The sequence below is a fragment of the Gorilla gorilla genome, chromosome 15, assembly GCF_029281585.2.
Source record: "Gorilla gorilla gorilla isolate KB3781 chromosome 15, NHGRI_mGorGor1-v2.1_pri, whole genome shotgun sequence".
In the NCBI taxonomy this organism is placed as follows: Eukaryota; Metazoa; Chordata; class Mammalia; order Primates; family Hominidae; genus Gorilla; species Gorilla gorilla.
In genome coordinates, this window is record NC_073239.2 from 67,509,669 (window position 1) to 67,535,793 (window position 26,125).

The 26,125-nt window shown below is 37.2% G+C and overlaps 1 protein-coding gene, 1 long non-coding RNA gene and 1 pseudogene across 8 annotated transcripts in view; 1 reads left to right on the forward strand and 2 right to left on the reverse strand.

Annotated features, from left to right (window-relative positions):
- The window catches only part of ATL1 (atlastin GTPase 1), a 101,152-nt gene that overhangs the window by 23,602 nt on the left and 51,425 nt on the right, over window positions 1-26,125 (forward strand). For all 7 annotated transcript variants that reach the window (XM_055361466.2, XM_055361467.2, XM_055361463.2 and 4 more), the window contains exon 2: window positions 4,053-4,225. In XM_055361466.2, the coding sequence (XP_055217441.1) occupies window positions 4,192-4,225 (34 nt within the window). In that variant the 5' untranslated portion in view covers window positions 4,053-4,191. The remainder of the gene's footprint in view (window positions 1-4,052; window positions 4,226-26,125) is intronic.
- On the reverse strand, window positions 966-5,135 carry LOC129526653 (uncharacterized). Its single transcript, XR_008671365.2, has 3 exons — window positions 4,957-5,135; window positions 3,116-3,171; window positions 966-2,280 (listed from the first exon to the last, which is right to left on the reverse strand). It is a non-coding gene; the product is annotated as an uncharacterized lncRNA (long non-coding RNA).
- LOC129526651 (small nuclear ribonucleoprotein G-like) lies at window positions 15,706-16,641 on the reverse strand (annotated as a pseudogene).

Here is a 26,125-nt window from a genome sequence, read left to right on the forward strand (position 1 = left end):
TTTAAAGTACTAAAGTTCAAATGGAGTAATACCTTTTCTTCTTTTATTCTGATTTAAAATGAACTTGACTTTTGACTTTTTAAAAACATTTGTATTTTAAAAACATAATTCACATACCATAAAATTCACCAACTTAGATTGTAGAATTCAGTGGAGTTTTTTTGTTTTGTTTCATTTTTTGAGACAGGGTCTTGCTCTGTCATCCAGGCTGAAATGCAGTGGCCTGAATCCTTGAACTCCTGGGCTCAAGGGATCCTCCCACCTCAGCCTCTTGAGTAGCTGGGACTGCAGGTGCACATCACTGCACCCGGCTAGTTTTTCTATTTTTTTTATAGAGATGGGGTCTTTCTATGTTGTACAGGCTGGTCTCGAACTCCTGGCCTCAAGTGATCCTCCCACCTCAGCTTCCCAAAGTGCTGGGATTACAGGCATGAGCCACTGCACCCAGCCTAATCCAGTGGTTTTAGTATACCCAAGAGTTGTGCAAAGTTGATTTCATGATGAATTCTAAAACATTTTCATTGCCCCCAAAAGAAACCTCATACTCATTAGCAGTCACTCTCCAATTTCTCCCCAACCTCCCACTCCTTTCTTCCATCCCTAAGCAACAATTAATCTACTTTCTGCCTCTTTAGATTTGCCTATTCTATAAATTTCATATAAATGGAATCATATAATATGTAGTCTTTGTGGCTGGCTACTTTCATTTACTATAATGTTTTCAAGGTCCATCCATGTTGTAGCATATATTGGTACTCAATAACTTTTTATGATCAAATAATGTTCTATTATACGGATATACTACATTTTGTTTATCCATTCACTAGTTGTTTGGCACTGGGATTGTTTCCACCTTTTGGCTATTATGAATAATGCTGTTATGCATATTCCTGTACAAGTTTTTTTGTGGACATATATTGTAATTTCTTTAGGGTATATATCTAGGAGTGCTAATGTATATGGCAATTCTATGTTTAACTTTTTGAGGAACTGCTAGACTTTTTCCCAAAGTATCTGCACCATTTTATATTTCCATCAGCAGTTTATGAGGGTGCCAATTTCTCCACATCTCACCAACACTTGTTATTATCTTTTTGATTATAGTCATCATAGTAAGCATTTTAAAACTTATTCTGGAGAATGTGAAACATTACTGTTCTAAGACTCAGAGTTATATAAAAGCATTACACTTAGAGAAATATCAGTCCCCTTAATCCCTACTACCCTCTTCTCATTCTTCCATTATTTCTACCTATTCCTACCCATCTCCCATAGGTGAACAATCTCATTGGTTTCTGGTTTATTCTTGCTGTATTTATTTTTCACAGATGAATGGATACTTTTTTCATATCCTTTTCTTTTTCCAGGAATGGTATACTATTTGCACTTTTTCCTCCTCATTTAACATTGTATTCTGGAAATCACTCTGTATTAAAGATCTTCTGTATTCTTTTTCACACCTACATAACATTTTATTGCATATATGTATTATAATATATTCAACCAATCATCTATATGTGGGCATTCAGGTTGTTTCCAGCATTTTACAATAACAAAAAGTAATGTAATACATAACCATGTATGTTTATATTTTCATACTATTGAGGTATTTCTTCAGAGTAGATTAAACTTATGATTAAAAAGATGCGTTCTAGCAATGTCCACTGAAAGGGTCTAGAAACAGTGATTTTCACCCAGCAATGAGCACAACTAGCACCCACGTCTTGGTTTCTAAACACCTTTTCTCGTTAAAAGGAGCCAGAGCATCTTGGAGAAATGGCTATGCTAGTTCTAAGACAGGGAAAATACAAAGGAACCTGAAACATTTTCTAGTACCAGAAGACAGGGAACTACTCAAAGACAAAAAGGGACAATGTTAAAAGGACACACGAGCTGATCCTCAGCCAAATTAGGGGAATTTAGGCATTAAAAAGAATGGTGATGCATAACACAATTTTTTTAAAAGCTTCCATTAATTTATAGAGGGACTCAACATAGAAAAGTGGGAGAGGGAATGCCAGCTACTTAATTTAAAAGACATGACATCAAGAGGCTGAGGTGGGCAGATCACTTGAGCTCATGAGTTTGAGACCAGCCTGGGCAACATGGAGAAACCCTGTCTCTACATACAAAAACAGCCAGGCGTGCTGGCGACCGCCAGTAATCCCAGCTACTTGAGAGGCTGAGGCATGAGAATTGCTTGAACCTGGGAGGTGGAGGTTGTAGTGAGCTGAGATCACGCCACTGCACTCCGGCCTGGGCAACAGAGGGAGACTGTGTCTGGAAAACAAACAAACAAAAGATAATGATTTTAAAGCCTCCATTTAAAAAATCACTAATATGAAATTGATTCAGGCAAGGATCAATGGATGCTAAAATCAGTGGATGAAAAGTTATTGGCCAATAGTACAAAAAGTCACATACAGAGAGCTATTTATTTAAGCATTTTTTTTGTGATTCACACAGTCTCAAAGTATTCACCTGCAGATTACTTACTAATTATAAACACAACAGGTTTTAAAAAAATTAATTTCTTTTTCAATTGGGCATAGGTGTTGAATTATATAAATTTTTTCCTTTTTGTGTGTAATCTATTGTACTCTTAAAAATGGGATTCATATGAAAGGGATTTTCAGGCTGGAATGTAAGCTAAGAATGATAGTAAAGGAATATAAGAAGAAAAGCAGACCACACTTCTCTTTTGTTCTATGAACTTGGTTTATAGGTATAAGGATGAGATAATGTCTGTCTTCCTATGTTGTTTCATTAATGTCATTTCAACTCTGTTGAGCACAGACCTCTTTAAAACCATGTTGTAAACTTGGTTACAGTGTTCACAGCTCTGCAGTCACTAGAACCAGTAACTGAAATATAATGCATAAGATTTGGCAGTGGTGGGGGAGTTTGTTTTCAGATATGTTGATGTTCAAATGTCAGTAGGAAAACAACGTGAGGATAACCTTAGGCAGTTATAAACACACCTCTGGTATAATGTCCTCTCTTCTAGAGGGCAGAAGACTAGAAGTATAGATTTGGGAATCATCAGCATGGAGGTCCTGTCTGAAGCCATCATAGTAAATTACATTGAGAGAGTGTAGCGTGAGGAGTTGCTTACCTTGAGGAATTAGCAGAGATCATGGATCTGGTAATTAAGAGGCTGGCAGTGATCTCCTAAGAACCGATCAGTAGAGAGTGTGAGTAACAACCAAATGGCAGAAGGAAACTGTAAGGGACGGCATGATGGTATCTTGAGGTTGAGGTAGTATAAAGGGACAGTGTTTCCAGGTTACTGAAAACAACTAAGTTTGTAGCAGAGAGAAAGCAGTGAAAAGGGAAAGATTGAAAGTATTTTTATTTTTTTTCTTTTCCTTTCAAATTGTCTGCAACCTTTATGGCTGCCAGGGCCCACCCATACCCAGACTATGTAGTATGATTTCAGCTCAAATAATTGCTATTGGACTATAGGTCTGGACCTTATCTTTGCAAATCTAGTGGGAAATTTTACCCAGTGGATATTGAGTTACAGATCGTAATGAATCTACAGCTTTCATTTATCTTGATCTTCTTGATATAAATTTTGCTATTCTAATTTTAAGACAAACTACTCAGTATACATATACAAAAATGCATGATACCCTCTTTACTAACATGACCTTGCTTTTAAAATGGAAAAAAAAAATGGGTGCCTGGTAGATAAATGCACATTATTTTAGCTACTTTGGCTATATAAATGTTGCCAGCTTGTTTGTACTAATGTATAACCGTGCTTGAAACAGGTATTTGAACATCCAGAATCATGCAGTATATCGGTTTGTGTATTTCTGATAACGCTGTTAAATTCTTTGAGAGTGTGTTCGAGGCGGGTGCTGTTTATTTGTGTGTGTTTTCCGTTGAAAATGTTGCAGTACGTGGTCTATCACTGTCTTCACGGTCTGGGGGTGGACTGAGGTAGGGAGGGTGTGACGCTGGTATCTGTGTGAACTCGGGCTTGTGATGCTGAGCTTGGTTCATCTGCTTTCTCCTCCCTTTTCCTCCCCACTCCTTCCCACCAGCGCCACAGCAACATCCTCAGAGTCTGAGCGAACTGCGCCCAGCGCGGGCACGGAGCCTCCCACCACCAGCAACCTGCGGCCCCGGAGAAGGCAGCGAGCGCAGTGACAGCGCCTCACCGCCACCAGCTCCTGGATCACCATGGCCAAGAACCGCAGGGACAGAAACAGTTGGGGTGAGTAGCAAATGAGAACTTCTGCAGCCTGCACGGGGTCTTCTGGCCCTCCACTTTCTGCTTCTGGAGACAGGGAGGGCCAAGGGCTGCTCGGTGCCTGCGTCCACGGCTGGGAGACGGGCCGTAGCCGAGCTGCTCCCTGTTTGGGCGGAGGAACCATGGCCGAGCGGTACCCGCGTCACCGAATCGCGCTGTCGGGGTGAGGGCTGCAGCTTCGCGCAGGCCGGGCCTCCAGCTCCTTCTTCCCCACCCCCCTCCCGCCTCCTCCCAGCATTTGGACAGCACCCACCAGGCGCCTCCGGGGACTTGTGGGTTCCGCCTTAGCGATCGGTTGGGAGGAAGGCTATGGGGGTGGGCAGGGGGCTGTTGTTACTCGGCCCCAGAGGGGCGAGGGGTCGGGGATCTAGAGCAGGCCAAGCCCCAACCCCCCTCCCCGGGAGCCGCCAACTCGCTGGCCCTGCAGGGCGCGGGCTCCCGGCGGCGGGCGGCGCGCTGGAACAATGAGGCGGAGCGCGCCGGGTCCCGGACGGACGGTAGCAGACCGAGCAACTGGGAGAAGGGCCACCCTCTTGGGAATTCCTGAGCACTGCAGTACTCCTCTTAATTTGGGAGTTGGGTGGGGGAATTGGGGAAGAAGGAGAGCAAAGTTGTGGTTTCCAGCCTTCTGCCCCACCCCGACGTGGTAACCCATTCAGACCAGCCCCAAGGGTGGCTTTGTTCTTTGATTTTACCTTTTGGAGACATTGGGCTCATGATTCAGCACCAGGCCGAGGGGAGGGGAAAGGAGAGGCGAGACCCAGTATGTTCACACCGCGAGTGGGTGGGCGGTGCTCACGCAGGCGGAGAAGAACGGGCGCAGCGATGCGGGAGAAATCGCGGCCCCGCCCGCTTTGCTGCTCCAGACCTAGTTCTGGACGGTTAGTGTGGGCAGGCTGGGCGTCTTTTTGTCGTAGGTTCCCGATTTCTTGCAGTCACAGTGCTAAACTCACCAGCATCTTAGGAACGAAAGCCCTCTAAGGCATTTATTTTATTATCTGAACCAGAGAGTGTCTCAGGCTACTGTGGCTTGGTGGGTAAATAAATATTTTGTTCATCAGCTTGTTATTTAGAAATTGTTATTTGGAAATAACAATTGTTATTATTTGAAAAGTTCAGAGCTGCTTGATTCTGTTCCACATCTCAGTGAGAGCTCTTCTATAACTGTTTATTTGAGCGAGAGGCACAAATGTAAATTTTAATTGGTTATTTCAGTTTACTTTAATCAAAAGACCGTGTATCTCCTTGCCTCTGATTGTTCTAATGGTCACAGGATACGGTAGACAAGGTTTACATTTGGGAGATTATCCAAGGTTTGTGGTAGGCATGGAGAGTTGGAGCGGGGAGGTCTGTCATGACTTAGCTGAGTTTAAGAGAAAGTGGTTCCATTTTCTGAGATCACGAAACTTCAGTTTTAACAGACCTACCTGACTATTGCAATAAGTTTTATTTCCTTCTTCTGAAATTTAAGTAAGCATTTGCAGTGTATCCCCTTTCCACCCGTTCTCTTGGCCTCTAGAATAGGAATTTATTGAACACACACAATTAGGGTGCGTATATTCAAGTCAATTTTGGTCTCAGTCTCCATGAATTGTTGTCTCCACCCTGTTAACAGAAGCATGTGAAAATGTATTCTGAGGATTAAAATTTTTCTCCTTTATGAAGCTTTGGATCATTATTGCGCAGAATTTCCTTTGGTTATAAACTTTTTTTTTTTTTTTTTGAGATGGAGTCTTGCTCTGTCGCCTAGGCTGGAGTGCAGTGGTGCCATCTGGGCTCACTGCAAGCTCCACCTCCCGGGTTCACGCCATTCTCCTGCCTCAACCTCCCGAGCAGCGGGGACTACAGGCGCCTGCCACCGTGCCCGGCTAATTTTTTGTATTTTTAGTAGAGATGGGGTTTCACCATGTTGGCCAGGCTGGTCTCAGACTCCTGACCTCAAGTGATCCGCCCGCCTCGGCCTCCCAAAGTGCTGGGATTACAGGAGCGAGCCACCGTGCCCGGCCTTATAAACTTCTTATGTAGCGGAAGTTTTTTCCTCTTGGGAACATGGTTCTCACATCCGGTTTTCATAAAAATCACACAGGGACTTATTAGAAATGCAGACTCCCCCATCTTCCAGCCAGAGCTTCGGAATCAATAGATCTGAAAGAGGGCCTAGAAATCTGCCTTTTAATTAGCATTTTAGGTGATTGGGAAGCAGATGGTCTTTAGGTGTTACTTTGAGAAATACTACCTTAGATTATTTACATTTGATAGAAACATCTCAGATAGTTTACCCAGAAGTCATCAGGAAAGTTTCAACTCAAGTGATGGATTAGGAAAAGAAATACTAGAATCACTATAGTGTTTACTGGAAATTATTATAGAAAAGAAAGAGTGGAATTCTGGACTCTTATCTTGATGTTCTATGGAAATGCTTTACTACTTAGATTTTTCTTTGCTGTTAAGTACATATGACATAAATGACTTAGAAAATGTAGTAGATGGAGTAGGAGATAGAGGTTTTGGCACAGATATTAGCCCTGTCAGTCTTAATTCCATTTTATTACCAGTATCTAATAGAATGCCTAACACACAGTAGGCATTTAGTAACAGCAATAGTAGCCAACATCATTAAGCTAATGTCATATGAAATAGGTGCTGTAATACTCATTTTACATATTAAAAGGTAAAGCTAGTAGATGATTGACCCAGGCTTCCTGCTCTGGCAGTTTGAATTCAGATTCCTTTATCTTCTATCTCTTTGTTGAATGGATAATACCTTCTGTATTATATTATAGAACTACAGTTTCAATGCATATTCATCTGCATTATTGCATTTGATCTTCAACCTCTTAAATATGTGTCTTAGGGCATATCACTATTTTGCAGATAAAAAAACTAACTCAGAGGTGAGTTAAATTATTTGGTGAAAGTCATGTATTTGGTAAGTAAAAGGACTGAAATTAGAATCTGGGTTTTTTTCCTAATTTATTTTCTATAACATGATATTGTGGAATGTTTTCATGGAGAGAATGGGGTGTGGTGTGAAGATAACAGAGAAAACAGATCCTTGTAGTAGACAGAGGTCTCTCATGAGAAAAATCTTATGAGAGCTTAAAAAAGAAGACAGTGAACTGACCTTATCTAGCTAAGTAAGTATTTTTCAGACAAGTTAGAAAGAAAAAGGCATCAAGGTAGACAATCCAGAATGAGAAAATACAGTGATTTCCAAGAAAAGGGCAAGAAAGATATTTGCAAAATCAGCATCAGAGCTAAAATTTAGATAAGGAATCTAAGGACCATATAACAGGTGTTTTTATCTTAGTAGCTAGAGACCTGTAGGTCTTACAGGGACCATGAAAGCTACACAGCAGAAAAGCATCTCTGCTGACTGCTAGAATTGAGGACGATGTTTGAAGACCATACCCAGAGATAAAACTGGGAAGCGAGTCTGAGTAGAACTGAGCATCCTACCATCTGTACCTAAATCTACTCTTAAGATGTTTGAATAAATTTAAGCATATAAAAGTCAATTCTTCCAAAATAGGCATTGTTATTGTTAATCATTTGAATGTATAAGAGATCTGAGATTCAGAGAGCATAAATGACTTGCCAGAGGTACCATAGTTTCCAGGTTATAGATCTAGTATTCAAATTCAGAGTTGTTTGCTTCCACAGTCCATGCGATGAGGACAAGGAATAGTATGCCAAAAGGTACCACAACAAGCTTATCTAGGATTAAGCTGATATAAGAAATCAATGCTGTATAAATTTGATCACTTGGACTAGAGAAGTAGGCAAAGAATGTGCTAGTGTGGAAAATAAAGGGGACAGATAAGTATCAGAAACAGTAGCCCAGAAAGCAGTCTTGCACTGCTTGGTCAGAGCTTAAGTGCTACCAGAAACAAAACAGAAATGCATACTTTGTTTGTTTGTTTTTGTCAAAGTTGCTTAAAAACTTGGGATACCACCTGGGAATTTGAGTTTTCTACAATGTAACAGAAACAGATAGTGCAAAACTGCTTTAGAAAAATAGTATTCGCACTAGGCTGGGCGTGGTGGCTCATGCCTAGGCGGGCAGATCACGAAGTCAGGAGATGGAGACCATCCTGGCTAACACGGTGAAACCCCGTCTCTACTAAAAATACAAAAAATTAGCCGGGTATGGTGGCATGCACTTGTAATCCCAGCTACTCGGGAGGCTGAGGCAGGAGAATAGCTTGAACCCGGGAGGCGGAGGTTGCAGTGAGCCAAGATCACGCCGCTGCACTCCAGCCTGGGCGACAGAGCAAGATTCCGTCTCAAAAAAAAAAAAAAAAAAAAAAAAAAAAAGAAGAAGAAAAAGAAAAAAGAACAATAGTATTCGCGGCAAAGTATCAGCTTTGACTACCTTTAAAAATAACTATCTTAGCTTCACAGTAAGTGTAGGAAATGCCTATTTGTTGAAAAGGCATTTGTGGAAAATTAATTTTTAGGTTTCTGGTTTTGAGGAAAGATTTAAAACAATCTTGAGTGTACTATAGTTACCTCATGATCTTCTTTCTTTTCCAGTTGGCTATATTCTATTTTTCTTGAAATGAGACTGTCTGTCCCTTTTTACCTACCTCATCTTCTATATACCTAATTCTTCTAAAACAATATAAAATTTCTGCTTGGTCTTGGCTGGACACGGTAGCTCATGCCTATAATCCCAGAACTTTGGGAGGCCAAGGTGGGCAGATCACCTGAGGTCAGGAGTTCGAGACCAGCCTGGGTAACACGGTGAAACCCCATCTCTACAAAAAATGTAAAAAAATTAGCCGGGTGTGGTGGTGGGCACCTGTAGTCCCAGCTACTTGGGAGGCTAAGGCAGGAGAATGGTGTGAACCTGGGAGGCAGAGGTTGCAGTGAGCCAAGATCACACCACTGCACTCCAGCCTGGGCCACAGAGTGAGACTCCATCTCAAAATAAATAAATAAATAAATAAAAAACAAAAAAAACCACCCCAAATTAGCTGGGCATGGTGGTGCATGCTTGTAATCCCAGCTACTAGGGAAGCTGAGGCAGGAGGATCACTTGAACCCAGGAGGTGGAGGTTGCAGTGAGCTGAGATCGCACCACTGTACTCCAGCCTGGGTGACAGAATGAGACTTCCTCTCAAAAAAAAAAAAAAATTCTACTGGGTCATACATGTACTGTATGATATGTACTATATATAAGACATGTACTGTAGATTTTCCTTCCCTACATTTTTTAAGTTGCCTTCCCTGCATCTTTTCAAATATACTTTTCCTATGTATATTTTTTATACTTAACATCTGCTTACCTTGTCTTGATGACTCAAGGGTTACACCTTTGCTCCATTTCAGACTCTGCAGACTTTATTATCTTTAGAATCAGTGGCTACACTGTAGGCAGAACCTGTGATCACCAGGGAAATAATCCACTGTGTAGTACTTCCAGTAATAAAAAAAGATTTTAGATTTGGAAGGTCTTCCTCTTTTACATAAAAATTTCTTATGAAACATATATGTATACAAAATAACATGTAAAACGTGTTCAGTTTTAAAAAAGGAATGAGCATCTGTGCCCCCCAGCCAAAGAAATAGAACATTATCAATATTTTGTCACTCCTTGTGTGCCTCTCCTTAAGGACAACCTGTTTTGTTTTGTTTTCTTTTGTTTTGTTTTTGAGACAGAGTCTCTCTCTGTCACCCAGGCTGGAGCGCAATGGTGCAATCTCAGCTCACTGCAACCTCCGCCTCCCAGGTTCAAGCAATTCTCCTGCCTCAGCCTCCTGAGTAGCTGGGATTACAGGTGCCCGCCACCACACCCAGCTAATTTTTGTATTTTTAGTAGAGATGGGGTTTCCCCAGATTGGTCAGACTGGTCTCAAACTCCTGACCTCAGGTGATCCACCCACCTCAGCCCCCCAAAGTGCTGGGATTACAGGCGTGAGCCACTGCACCCGGCCAGGACAACCTGTTCTTACCCTCTCCAAAGGTAAACACTTTCATTAATTTGAAGTTTCTAATTCTCTTGATAATTTTTACAGTTTAGCTATAAATAAATATATATATCCCTAAATAATATACTATTTAGTTTTACATTTGAAGAGCCTAATATAAAGGGAATCTAGAGTGTGCATTTTTCCACGAGATATTTTGTTCACTCCACATCCTTACCCATAGTTGGTAATATGATAGGTCTGAAATGGTATCTCATTGTAGTTTCAATCTGCATTTTACTGATTACCAGTGAGATGTGAGCATATATTTATTGTCCATTCACATTTCCTCCTCAGTGCCTGTTTGCCCTTTGCCCATTTTAAAATCAGGTTATCTTTTTCTTCTTGCTTTGTAGGAGTTTTATACATATTTTTTATATAAGTCCTTTGCTGATTGTCTTATGGATCTCTTTTACCACTTTTTGCATGACTTTGATCTCTATGGTGTATTTTAATAAATAGACATTATGTATTTAAACGTAGTCCATTTAAACAATATTTTCCTTTATGGCTTGTACTTTTTATATGTAAAAAAAATCTTCTCTTACCTCAAAGTTATAAAATCGTCTTCTATATTATCTGGTTTAAAAATTTTACACTTCATTTTTTTTCAGTTTTTAAAATTTGTGGTAAAATACACATAACATAAATTTTACCATCATAACCATTTTTAAATGTACAGTTCCATGATACTAGTACACAAGTAAAATATTGTTGTGTAGCTATCACCACTGTCTATCTCCCGAACTCTTCATCTTGCAAAACTGAAACTCTGTGCCCATTAAACAGTAACTCCTCATCCCTCCTCATGGCTACTAGCAGCCACCATTCTACTTTCTTTCACTATGACTTTGACTACTCTGTGTACCTCACGTTAGTGGAATGATACATTTTTTTTTTTTACTGGCTTTTTCACATAGCAAAATGTCCTCAAGTTTCATCCATATTGTAGAATATATCACAACTTCCTTCTTTTTTAAGGCTGAATAGCATTCCATTGTAAGTATACACCACATTTTTTTATCCGTTCATCTGTTGACAGACACTGGGTTGCTTTCACATTTTAGCTATTGTGAATGATACTTCTATGAACATGGTGTACAAGTATCCCTTTGAGACCCTGCTTTCAATTCTTTTGGGTATATACCCAGAAGTGGAATTGCTGGATCTTATGGTAATTCTATTTTTAATGTTTTAAGGAACTGCTATACTGTTTTCCACAGAGGTTGTACCATTTTATGTTCTCATCAACAGTGCACACAGGTTTAAATTTTTTCATATCTTCGCCAACACTTGTTATGTTCTGTTTTTTAAAAAATAGTTGTCATTCTAATGGATGTGATGTGATATCTCATTGTAGTTTTGATTAGCAATTAATATGATTTCTCTTGTGATTTTTTCTTTGATCCTTTGTTGTTTAAGAGTGTTGTTTAAGAGTTTAATTGCCACAAATTTGTGAATTTTCCAGTTTTCATTCTGTTACTGATTTCCAACTTCATCTCATTGTGGTTGAAGAAAATATTTAGTATTATACCTATCTTTTTAAAATGTATTGAGACTTAATATGTGGACTCCCTTATAGTCTATCTGGAGAATGTTCCAGGTACACATGAGAAAAATGTGTATTCTATTGTTGTTGGCTAGAATGTCTGTATTTGTCTGTTAGGTCTAGTTGGCACATTGTGTTGTTCAAGTTCTCTATTTCTTTGCACGTTTTTATTTCCTTTTTGTTTGTTTGTTTTATCCATTATTGAGAATAGGATATTGAAGTCTCCAACTATTAGTATAGAACTATTTCTTCTTTCAATTCTGTCAACTTTTGCTTCATATATTTTGATACATTGTTCCTAGGTACATAGATTTTTGTCATTGTTATATATTCAAATGCTGTATTAAAACTTTTATTAGTATATGATGTCCTAGCCAGGTATGGTGGTATGTGCCTGCAGTCCCAGCTATTCCAGAGGCTGAGGCAGGAGGATCCCTTGAGCCCAGGAGTTTGAGGCTGTAATGTGCTATGATTTGGCCTGTGACTAGCCACTGTACTCCAGCCTGGACAACATAACAAGATATTGTCTCTAAAAAAAAAACCAGTTCTTTGTTTTCTGTTAACTTCTGTGGTTTTTTAAAGGCTATCTTTTCTGATATTAGTATTGCCACCTCTACTCTCTTTTGGTTTATATTTACGTGGAATATCTTTTTCCACCCTACCACTTTCAATCTGCTTGTGTCTTTGGATCTAAAGCAAAGCTCTTATAGACAGCATATAGTTGGATCATGTTTTTAAATCCATTCTGCCAATCTCTTTCTTTTGATTGGAGAGTTTATATCTGTTTACATTTAAAGTAATTACTGATAAGGTGTGACTTCTTTTGTTTGTCTTGCTGTTTGTTTTCTATTTGTCTTATAGCTTTTTTGTCTCTCATTTCCTGCATTACTGCGCATTACTCTCTGTTGTGTTCAGTTGATTTTTATAGTGTAATGTTTTAATTCCCTTATCATTTCCCTTTGTGCACATTTTTCTAGCTTTTTTTTGTGGTTACCATGGAGATTACATTTAACATTCTAAAGTTGTAACACTCTAATTTGAATTTATACTAGTTTAATTTTAATAACATACAAAAATTCTTCTCCTTTACATGTCCATCCTCATCCCTTTCAGTTATTGGTATCATAAAAGTATACATATTGTGTGTCCAAAACACATAAACTAGTAACTGTTTTTTTAAAATGCACTAGTTTCTCAGCTGGGCATGGTGACTCATGGCTATAATCCAAGCACTTTGGGAGGATGAGGTGGGAGGACTGCTCGAGCCCTGGAGTTCAAGACCGGAAATTCGGGTCAACATGGCAAAACCCTTTCTCCACAAAAAAAAAAATGCAAAAATTATCCAGGTGTGGTGGTGCATGCCTGTAGCCCCAGCTACTCAGGACGCTGAAGTAGGAGAATCACTTGGGCCCAGGAAGTTGAGGCTGCATTGAGCCGTGATCATGCCACTGCATTCTAGCTTGGGCAACAGAGAAAGACTCTGTCTCACTGAGCTGTGATCATGCCACTGCATTCTAGCTTGGGCAACAGAGAAAGACTCTGTCTCAAAAAAAAAAAAAAATACATTACTTTCTTAAATTATATAGAAAACAAAATGTGGAATTACAGACCAAAATTACAAGTATTATTATATTAGCTTTTGGACTTACAGTTTTTTTTAAAAGTATTAGTCTCTTAAACCATATAGAATACCAAAGATGAAGCTACAAACTGTTGTTAAAATAACACTACCTTTAATGATTGCCCATGTATTTACCTTTACTGAGATTTTTATTTCTTCATATGGCTTTAAGTTACTGTGTAGTGTCGTTTCATTTCAACATGCAGGACTGATTACCATTAGCATTTCTTGAAAGGCAGGTCTAGTGGTAACAAACTCCAGCTTTTGTTTATCTGGGGATGTCTTAATTTATTCCTCATTTTTGAGGGACAGGGCTGCTGGATATAGGATTTTTAGTTGACAGGTTTTTTTTTGTTTCAGCACTTAGACTATGTCTGCCCACTGCTTTTTTGCTTCCAAAGTTTCTGATGCGAAATTTGCTGACAATCTTGTTAATAATCCCTTATATGTGATATGTCACTTCTCTCTTGTTGTTTTCAAATTTTTCTCTTTGTCTTTGGCCTTTGACAGTTTGATTATAATGTGTCTCAATGTGGGTCTCTTTGAGTTCATCCTACTTGGAATTTGCTGAACTTCTCAGATGTTTATCTTTCATCAAACTTGGAAAGTTTTCAGCTATTATTCTACAAATAATCTCTCTGCCACTTTCTCTTTCTTTTCTTCTTCTGTAACTATTACAATGTGTATGTTGGTTCATTTGATGGTGTCCCACAGGTTTGTTAAGCTCTATTCAGTTTTCTTCAATCTTTTTTCTTTCTATTCTTCAATGACTTGATAATTTCTATTTTCCTAATCTTCAAGTTTGCTGATTTTTTTTGTCTGCTCAAATCTGTCTCTGACTACCTCTAGTGAATTTTTCATTTCAATTATTATATTTTTAAGCTTCTTTTTTTCTTCTTTTAAAGATAGGCTCTCACTCTGTTGCCCAGGCTAGAGTGTAGTGGTATGATCAGAACTCACTGCAGCCTCAAAATCCTGGCCACAAGTGATCCTCTCACTTTACCTTCCCAAAGTACTTAAGTTACAGGCATGAACCACCTTGCTCAGTGTGGAATTTCTTTTTGGTTTATTTTTAGGTTTCCTGTCTTTTTACTGAAATTTGTATTTTGTTTGTATGTCATTTTCTTGACTTTCTCCATGTCTTCTGCTGGTTCTTTGAGTATTTATAAGACTGTGGTTTTAAAGTAATTTGTTGAGTAGGGTTGCCATATTGTCTTTCTCTAGGACAGTTTCTGTTTTATTTTTTTCCCTTAAATGGCCAGTACTTTCTTCTTTCTTTGTATACTTTGTGATTTGTTGAAAACTGGACATTTGAAACTAATAATGTGGTAACTCTGGAAGTCAGAATTTCTCTCTTTCCCACAGTTTGCTATTTTTTCTTTTTGTTTTAATTGTTGTAGGATGTCTCCATGTCAAGGATCAGCCTGAGATGTAAACTTAAGATCTTCACGGTCTTTTCTGAGCCTGTGCCTTTCCCTGGGCAGTAACTAATTTCCTCTGTGTATGCAGTTGCTTTTGAATGTCCTAGTCTTTAGTGTCTGGTTTTCAAAAGTGGGAAGGAAAGAAAAATGAAGGGGTAGTTAAAGGAACCTGCCCTTTAAGTCCCCTGGAAGTCACTTGAGCTAGAGTGGGAGGGGCTTCCAACAATGAGAGGTGGGGTGTGCAACAAGGACAGCTCACCTGTATCTGCACCTCCATGATCAGAAGCAGCAATTATCAACCAGAATACAGATCTCCAAATTTTGGAGGACAGGGGTTCTTATTCCCACTTTGGCTCCCACAACCTGCATTCAAGCTGCTCCAGGAACACATGCATGGCTGCCTGCCATGGGACTGGGAGATATGGGATGTGTAGCTCCTGCTAAGCTAAGAGCTAAAATTGACTGAAATTAACTGCAATTTACTATCCAAGCTTATCCCTGGACGTTTCAGGTTTTTAATGGATTCCAGTTCTTCTCAGAACTCTTTCCAGTCTCACTTCATCCGATTAAGACTTCATCAGATTTCTCCTTTATTCATAATTATCAGTATTTACAAATCATCACTGGATATTGAATTTTAACAAATGCCTTTCCTGCATTCATTCAAATAATTATATGGTTTTTCTTTTCTAGTTTGTTAATACGTTTAATTAGATTAATAGATTTTTTATGTTGAGGTGATCTTGCATTTCTAGAATAAATCCAGGCTAGTCATGTTGTATTTCCTTTTTTAATACATTACTGGGTTTGCTAATCTTTAGATTACAATATTTGCAAGCATGTTTACAACTAATTTTCTTTTTTGACTATTACAAAAGTTTATTTAACAAAAAGTCTAATATGAAAATGTACATGACCTAATTTTTACATAATTTTTACCTAACTTAACAGGCCCTTTGGAGAGGCGACATGGATTTCTCTGCTGAATGGTCATTATTTATACTCATTCCAAGTCTTCTAACATGATGGTACTATTTCCTTGCATTACCACCATTCCAATATTGTTTTGTTGCCTGCTAGTTGCCATCTCCACACATTTATCTATCACAAGATTCATAAAGGGATCAAATCCCCACAATATTCCTTGGACATGTCTGCCACCATTTAATTTCAGTTATAACTTCTTGTCCATAAATTTTTTTAAATCCAGAGGTTGAGCTTTGCTCATGGTGTCTTTTCTGTGGGCTTACAGATCACTGAATTTCCTTTCTTGCACTTTCTTTGTCTGACTTTGATATCAAGGTATCAAGGTTATACTAATTTTATAAAATGAGTAGGGGACATTTCCTTTTTAAAAAAAATTCTCTGTAAGAATTCATGTAAGATTAGGATGATCTAGTTTGAGAAAACTAGTCTATTAAACCTCCTGGACCTGCCACATAAGATTTTGAACTGTTCATTCAATTTCTGTTTTGGTTATAGAATAATGAAAGTTTTCTATTTCTTCTTGAGTCAGTTTTAGTAATTTACATTTTTCTTGAAATCTATCCATTTCATCAAGCTGGCATAAGATTGTTCTAAGTTTTCTGTTATTTTCTCTGCTTAATTTTGTTTATGTGTACCTTCCTTAGTATATCTTTTATCATGTGATTTCTCCTTTTTTCTTTTCTATTTATTTAATTTCTGTGCATCTCTATTATTATACTTTCTTTTGGTTTATTCTATATTTTATTCTTTGTAACTTAAGAAGTTGGATACTGAGCTCATACATTTTCAGCTTTTCTTCTTTTTCTGATCTATGCATTTAAGGCTATAAGTTTTTTCCACATAACAATTTTGCTGTATCCTATATATGTTGATATGTAGTAGATTTATTATTGTTCAGTTTTAAGTATTTTACTGTGTCATATTAGTCTATTCTCATGCTGTTATAAGGATATACCCTAGACTAGGTAATTTATAAATGAAAGAGGTTTAATTGACTCACAGTTCTGCATGGTTGGGGAGGCCTCAGAAAACTTACAATCATGGCATAAGGGGACGCAAACACATCCTTCTTCACATGGTTGCAGGAGAGAGAAGCGCAGAGCTAATGGGGTAAAAGCCCCTTACAAAACCATCAGATCTCATGAGAACTCACTCACTATCATGAGAACAGCATGGGGGAACTACCCCCATGATCTAATCACCTCCCATGAGGTCCCTCCCCCAACATATGGAAATTACAATTCGGATTACAATTCAAGATGACATTTGGTGGGGACACAGAGCCAGACCATATCAGTGTCCATAATATTTTTTTTACCCATGAATATAGAAAAAGTATGGATTTTTCTAAATTAATGTTTTGTTCTCAATTTCATACTTAATTTTATTATAGTCAGAATATATGTTGTATCGCACCACTTTCTATGGTAATGGAAATGTTTTGTGTCTCCACTGTCCAATATGGTAGCCATTAGTCATATGTGGCTATTGAGCACTTGAAATGTGGCTAGTGAGAATGAGGACCAAATACTTAATTTTTGATTGATTTAAATAGTCACATATGGCTACTGGCTACAATACTGAGCAGTTCATGTTCATAGAACACCCATGCTTTGAACTTGGTTGAAATTTGATTTATGTACTAATGCATTTTTAATTTTTATAAATATCTCATGTACATTTGAAAAGCATTTCATGTTTCCTGATTTTTGATGCGGTATGCAATATATGTCCATTAGCTCAAACCTACTAAAAGTATTGTTCATATCTTCTATACTCTGATTTTGGGCTGCTTTATCTACCAAATACTGATATCTGATAGATACTTTAAAGTTCTCAGATATGTTTTTTTAAAAAACATGAAGTGGATTTGTCAGTTTCCCCTTCTGTTCTGTTATTTTGCTCATAGACCTTTGAGCTATGTTAAGTGTACACAAATGTGGAATTGTTACATCTTCCTAATAAGTTTAACCTTTTATTTTTATGCCACAAACCTCTTTATCTCTCATGACACTTTTTGCCCTGAAGTCTATTTTATCTGATATTAATGTAGATGCTTTATGTTTCTTTTGCTGGTTTAGTTTCTGGTACTACTGAGCTGGGGTAGCTGGGGAAGGAGACTGACTGATACCGGTAAAATGAGTCACCTTGTGTACCTAATTACCTAGAGGCTCCTCAGCAGTAAATGCCCTTTGGAGGACATTCACCTGGGACTGAATATCCTTATACTCTGTGCCTGTTCCAAAGCTCTATCACATATTTCTTCCAAGTGCCTGATTATCTGGTGGAAGTGTTAGCTACTGTCCACAAATTGGTGTAGTTCTGTGCCTTTGCCATGTGCTGCAAGTCTCATGGCTGCTGTCAGTTCACTTATCTATTCTTTCTGTTAGAAGGCAATAATGGCTTTTCCTTCACCCTGTCTTCCAAAAGTCATGAATGCTTTTCACTGGCAAAATCTAAACAAGAGCTCTCCCAAGAAAGGATTGCAAGAATTGTAGTGCTGTAGTTTCAGTCTCTGCAGTATATTTCCAATCTCTGCAATATAGAGAACAGCTTAGAATGATTGAGCATGACACAGACAAAATTCAGCACAAAGAGTAATCATCCATTTTCAATATAGCTGACTCAAAGATGATTAAAGGACCAGGTAATTCTTTAGAAAACAACTGTGTCTAAAACTGACTTTTTTCAGTGACTACAAAGGCATATGTATTTGTTTTTCTTAGCGGGAATTGTGCCTTCCATCTGTTCTTCTTAAAACATGTGAACATATTTTCTTATGATTAGGTTTTTTTCTATACCATGATTTCGAATGGCTCCATATCTTGTATAATAGAGCTGTGAAATAATTTATTTACAGTATCCTACAGTTAGACATTTAGATTGTTTCCAATTTGTCACTATGTAAATAATGTTGTCATGAACCTCTATGTAAATAAATACGCATGGAATTGTTTTATTAAAAGGTATGTGTATTTTTAAATGTTTTTCATTGTTTTCAATACTGAGTGTGTGTGTGTGTGTGTATATATATATATATATATATATATATATATATATATATATTAGCTTTTACTAGTTATGATAGCCAAAAAGACTATCTCTTTTTTCCCCTCTCTCTGGTCCTGATTTAGGAAGGCTATCTATTTTAATGAGTTTGTCTTTAATTACTGGAAAGACTTAGCTTTCCCCCCATGTCTATTAGCCATTTATATTTCTATTTTTATTAGTGACTTACTTTTCTACACACACACATACACATACACACACAGTGCCCTCATGATCATGTCATTGTTCTTCTAGAGACATCCATTGAATGGTTTATGGAATTCTTTTGTGTCCAATATAAATAAATAGGTTGTTATATAAATGACTGACTTAACTTCTTCCAAGGCCTTCATGTTGCAGGATCTGCATTAATCCTTTTAACCCTCTTCTTCAAGGCTATCGTTAACAGCAGAGCTATCTGAGAGTCTGTACGGAAGTGTTTTGAGATCTATTACATATAATCCCATCTCTACTGTTGCTCTAACATTCTTAAGATTCACATTTATGAGTTAGTATTTTGTTTTTGTTTCCTTATCTCTGTTTGTCTCTGTATAAACTCTTTTGCTGTTACTTTGGAAGTCATTCTCAGTTTTTCATTCACACAATGTTTTTTATGTCATTCTCTTTAAGTTCTGCTGCTAGGAAGAGACATAAATAGTTTAAGAAAAAGTAACAGTTCTTTTCAATTTTAGTTGCCAAGAGATAGTTTCCTTGGTGGTATGTTTTTTTCTCTATAATGGCTGCAATATACCCAGAGTTTGTCATCTTACTTAGTTTATGCTGGAAAAATAGATTTTTTTTTACAAAGTTTACAATTAAGAAAATTAGAAATTGCCCGGCCAGCCGCCCTGTCCAGGAGGGAGGTGGGGGGGTCAGCCCCCTGCCCGGCCAGCCGCCCCGTCCGGGAGGTGAGGGGCGCCTCTGCCCGGCCGCCCCTACTGGGAAGTGAGGAGCCCCTCTGCCCGGCCACCACCCCGTCTGGGAGGTGTACCCAACAGCTCATTGAGAACGGGCCATGATGACAATGGCGGTTTTGTGGAATGGAAAGGGGGGGAAAGGTGGGGAAAAGATTGAGAAATCGGATGGTTGCCGTGTCTGTGTAGAAAGAGGTAGACATGGGAGACTTTTCATTTTGTTCTGTACTAAGAAAAATTCTTCTGCCTTGGGATCCTGTTGATCTGTGACCTTACCCCCAACCCTGTGCTCTCTGAAACATGTGCTGTATCCACTCAGGGTTGAATGGATTAAGGGCGGTGCAAGATATGCTTTGTTAAACAGATGCTTGAAGGCAGCATGCTCGTTAAGAGTCATCACCACTCCCTAATCTCAAGTACGCAGGGACACAAACACTGTGGAAGGCCGCAGGGCCCTCTGCCTAGGAAAACCAGAGACCTTTGTTCACTTGTTTATCTGCTGACCTTCCCTCCACTATTGTCCTATGACCCTGCCAAATCCCCCTCTGTGAGAAACACCCAAGAATGATCAATAAAAAAATAAATAAATAAAATAAAAAAAAACAAACAAAAAAAAGAAAATTAGAAATACACTTCCACAACATTTCTAGTATATGAATATGATTATTCTCCACATTTGACGTTTTTGAAGATTCCCCTTCTACATGGCTAAATTCAGTAGCTGAATGCCAGCTTCCAGTAACTCAGAACACCACATAGAATGAAAAAGTCCCCTAAGTCCCTATAGTGATTGAATATAAGACCAAGTGTATAAAAAGGTGAAATGATATACAGACTATCCTCAACTTATGATGGTTTGACCTATGGGTTTTCAATTTTACAATGGTTTGAAAGCAATACCTATTCAGTAGAAATCATACTTCAAGTACCCATATAACCATTCTTTTTTCACTTTCAATACAGTATTCAATAAATTACATAAGATAGTCAACACTTTGTTATAAAATAGGCTTTGTGTTAGATTATCTCACCCAGTTGTAGGCTAACGTGTTTTGAGGATGTTTAAGGTAGGGTAGATTAAGCTGTAATGTTCAGGAGGTTAGGTGTATCAAATGCATTTTCAACATATATTTTCAACGTACGATGGGTTTATCAGGATGTAACCCTGTTGTAAGTTGAGGAGCATCTGTATAGTTGGTTCTTTCCTTCCTTGTGAGCTGTACATTTGTATTATTCATAGTAAAGTGCTAGTTTCCATCTGGTTTACTTCTGACCTGTTTCCTGCCCCCTCTCTCTTTAGGATTTGCACAGTATTCTGGGAATTGAAACTGAGTTTAATTTAGCAAAACATATTTAAGAAAAAAGAAGTCTGGTGCTGAGGAAACTTGTTATGCATTCCAAAGGATTTCTGAATGAAAAAAAAATTTTAGAGACAGGGTCTCATTCTGTTGCCCAGGTTGAAGTACAGTTACATGATCATAGATCACTGTAATCTGCTATTTCTGGACCCAAGTGATCCTTCTACCTCAGCCTCCTGAGTAACTAGGACTACAGGCATGTGCCTCCATGTTTGGCTAATATTTTAATATTTTTGGAGAGATGGCACCTTGCTGTGTTGCCTAGGCTTGTCTCGAACTCCAGAGCTCAACCGATCCTCCTGCCTCACCTTCCCAAAGTGCTGGGATTACAGATATGAGCCACCATGCCCAGCCTATTTTAGATTAGCAAGGATAATATTTATTGTGTAGATAATATATAGTTACAAATAATGAGTCGAGTACATAATATTTGTTCTTAGTAATACGCTGAAGTCCAATATTTTTCAGTTATTTGTATTAAATTTATGTAAATATTTATTGAGCACCTACTGTGTGTAAACTTCTGTTATAAGTTTTTGTTTGTTTGTTTTTGTTTTTGAGGTGGAGTCTTGCTCTGTTGCCCAGGCTGGAATGCAGTGGCACAATCTCAGCTCTCTGCAACCTCCACCTCCCAGGTTCAAATGATTCTCCTGCCTTAGCCTGCTGAGTGGCTGGGAGTACAAGTGTGTGCCACCATGCCCAGCTAATTTTTTGTATTTTTAGTAGAGACAGGGTTTCACCGTGTTAGCCAGGATGATCTCGATCTCCTGACTTCGTGATCTGCCCCGCCTTGGCCTCCCAAAGTGCTGGGGTTACAGGCCTGAGCCACTGTGCCCAGGCTATACATTTTTAAGAAACACAAAGATGAATAAGACAGTCTCTGCTCTCTAAATATTTTTAGTCTAGTTTTTCGGTTTTGTTATTTTATAGAAACTGAAGTTTTTCTAAATAGTTTTTTAACAGCTTTATTGAAATATAATTTATATTCCACATAATTCACCCACTTAAAGTGTAGAATTAACTGGTTTTAGTATATTCAGAGTATATTTAGTATATATAAGTCTGAAATTATTATACTTTTAGAACATTTTCATTAGCTCCCAAAAGAAACCTTATATCTGTTAGCCATCACCCTCCATACCCTTCCTACTCCCCAGCTCTGGGTAACCACCAATCTACTTTCTGTTTCTATAAATTTGCCTAATTCTATACATTTCTATGTAAATGGAATTATACAATATGTGGTCCTTGGTACTGGCTTCTTAACATAGTGTTTTCAGGATTCATCCTATTATAGCATGTATTGGTACTGCATTTCTTTTTATTGCTGAATAATATTTCATTGTATGGATATACCACATGTTATCTGTCCATTTATTAGTTGATAGACATTTAGATTGTAGCTTTTCTAAACCCTTTTATATGTAAATGTTGATTACCATAATTATATGTATGGGCTGATGTTAATGATAGGTTTCTTTCTTAACTTTAAGTGACATACAAACTAATGGCTATATATTTATAAATATTCCACAAATTCATTCTATTCTATTATTTATTCTCTCATTTAATAACAAATGATTTCTGTATTTTTAAAAGTCTCTATACCAAGAAGGAATATTTAATATGGTATTTTGCTTACATAGACAGAATGAGACTTCTTTGTATAAAGCATCTCAGTATTTGATACTGAGTGATAAACAAATATCACAACTCAGGTATTTGTTTTATTTTGTAGCCTACGTAAGTCATGGTTAATAGACAATCTCCCTCCTCTTCATTAATTCCATGTGTAACTCTTCAAGAGCCTTGAACATATAAATGTAAAGTTCAGAGTTATCTACCTAACCCACACCTAGTATACAAAGGCAGACAAGGAAAGGATAATCAGATACCAACATCCACTGAAGTGTTTTCCATTACTCTCACCCATAATATCCACTCTGTTCCAAATCCTTTCATATTTGTGCTCTGTCTTACTCTTCCTGACCTGGCCCCTCATAACCTTTTCAACCTGCTCCATGCATATTGTACTACTTGCTATTCTTAAACATGCCAAACACACTCTCCCACACACTTTTTTTTCAGAGTTATACCATATTGTACACACTGTATTATATTGAGTTATTTCTTATGATATATATTGGGCAATTGTTCCAAATGAACTTCCTCATTCTTTACAATTATGTTTCACAAGAGGATGAACCATAATTTATTAATCAGTCCCCCACTGATGGACATTTACATTGTTTCTGGTGTTTTGCATATGTATGAGTATATCTGCAAATGAATTCTTTGAAATAGCATTGCTGGGTCAGGAATACATATATTTGTGTTATTCATAGTTATTTGCCAAATTGCAGCCCAAAGATGCTGTATCCATTTTAATTCCCACCTGTAGTATCTGTGAGTACAAGTTTACATCTGAACTAGTGAAAAGAATTATTACACTTTTGATCTTTGTAAATCCAATATGTGAACAAGTTATCAATATATTTTTTCATTTTTATTTGCATGATGGTGAATATCTTTTTATATGTATGGAGTCATTTAATATTGTGGGTTTTGTCAGTTGCTTATTTGTGTCTTTTGTCCACTTCTCCTCCAACAGGCGTAGGTCTGTGATTTATTTGGAACTGGTTTTTGTGTATGGTGAGAGCTAAGGGTGATGGCTCATTTTCCCCACACATGAATATTCAATTGATTTAGCATCATTTATTGAAAAGATCTCCTTTTCTCATTTATTGCAGTGGCACCTTTGTTGTAAATCAGACGATTGTATATGTGTGGGTCTGTAGTCTTTTCTATTGGTCTGTTTGTTTATACTTGTGATAATTTCACTCTGTCTTCATTACTGTAGATTTTAATTATCTATTGGTGTCTGTTAGTGTAAGTCCCCCAGTTTTGTTCCTCTTCAAGGTTGTCTTTGTTATTCTTGGCTTTTTGCCTTTCCATAGAAGCTTATTAATTTGCATAATAAAGATTTATGCAACAGAGAAATAAGCTTGTTAATTTGTACAAGAAAGATTGCTGAAAATTTGATTTGGGTTATAATCTATTGATCAATGGGAAGCATCGACACATTCACAATATAGAGCTTTCTAATCTGAGAACATGTGTATCCCTCTTTCAGTAATGTTTTATATTTTTCTGCAGAGGTCTTAAATGTCTTTCATTAGATTTCAGTGGTATGTTGGAGCCAGCTCCTACTAGTTCATGAGAGCTGATCGGGTACATCTCTTCCTGGCTCCACATTCAGTAAATCACATTGTGAGACTAAAGTGGGCCATGGTGGTAGTATTTATATCACAGAAATTGGCAAATGTCACAAATCAGGACTTTTCCCCACCTACCCACTGCTAAGAGCTGGTTATTAAACATTTGCCAACACATCACTTAGATTGATTACTAGATGATCAGGTTTTATAATGCTATGTAAATATTTTTTCTCACTAAAAGTAATTAAGTTATAATCTACATATAGTAAAATTAACTTTTTTAATCTACTGCTCTGTGACTTGTGAGAAATTTATATAGTCACGTTATGACTACCACAATCAATATTTAGAACTGTTCCATTACCCCAGATAATTTTCTCTATGTCTTTAGAGTCAGCTCTAAAGTTGAATGTATCATGGTTATTTATCCATTCCCTAGTTAAAGGAAATTTGGGTTGTTCACAGTTTTTAGCAAATATGAATAAAACTGCTATAAACATATTTGTGCAGGTTTGCGTCTGAACATGGGTTTTCACTGACTTTGGGAGAAAGCTTTCAGTATTTTATCAGTAAATGTAACATTAGCTATATTTGTAGATACCATTTATTAGATTAAGGAATTTTTCTTCTATTCCTACTTTGCTGTGAGGTTTTTTTGGTTTTGTTTTCTTTCTTTAATCAGGAATGACTATTACATTTTCATACCTACTTTTATGCATCTACTGAAATAATCATATGTCTGTCTCTGTTATGCAATGTGGTGAATTATGTTAATTGTCTCTGAATGTTAAATTAACCTTGAATTCCTATAATAGATACCATGTGTTTGTGATATTTAAAAAATTTATGTCTGGATTTTATTTGCTATATTTTGTTTAGAGCTTTTGAGTTTATCTTGATAACAGATACTGGCTTATGATTTTCCTTTTTTATAATGTCCTTGTCAGTTATTGGTATCAGAGTTAATCTGACATTATAAAATAAGTTGAGAATGGTCTCTTATTTTCTGTTTCTTAGAAGTTTGTGTAAGATTGCTCTTCGTTGTTTTCTAAATGTTTAGAAGAGTTCACCCGGGAAGCTGAGCCTGGAATTTCCTTTGCATGAAGGTTTTAAATTATGAATTTAATTTTTTCTAGGTATAACAGTATTCATAGTTATTTGTCTTATGTGGTTTTTTTTTATAAGTGATACTTTTAATTTGTTCATTTCATCAGAGTTATCAAATTTATTGTCATAAAATTACTCATAATATCCCCATATTATTTTAAAAATATCTGTAGGATCTATAGTATCTTTTTTTATATCTAATATGAGTAATTTGTGGGTTTTTTCTCTTATTTTCTTTGATCAGTCTTATATTATTAAGTTAATCTCACTGATCTTGATTTCTAGTTCATTTATGTTTGACCATTATTTCCTATCTTTTCTTGTCTTTGAATCTAATTTGATATTCTTTTTACTGTTTCTTGACATAGATATTAGCTTATGATTTTTTTCAAACATCTTTACTACTTTATGCATTTCAAAGTGTAAGTTTCCTCTAAGCAAGTTTTTTATATGTCATATTTTAAATATTTCAGTATAAATAAGATACTACAACCTAACATATTGATTCAATATTTATATGAAAAGGGTCAAAATAGCCAAGACTGATAGTAATTAGAAGATAAGAGGGCTTGTCCTATTAACATATAATGGCTTTTCATAAAGCTATTTTAAGGAATATAGTGTAGTATTGGTGCTGTCAAAGACAAATTGACAAATAGATCAGAACAT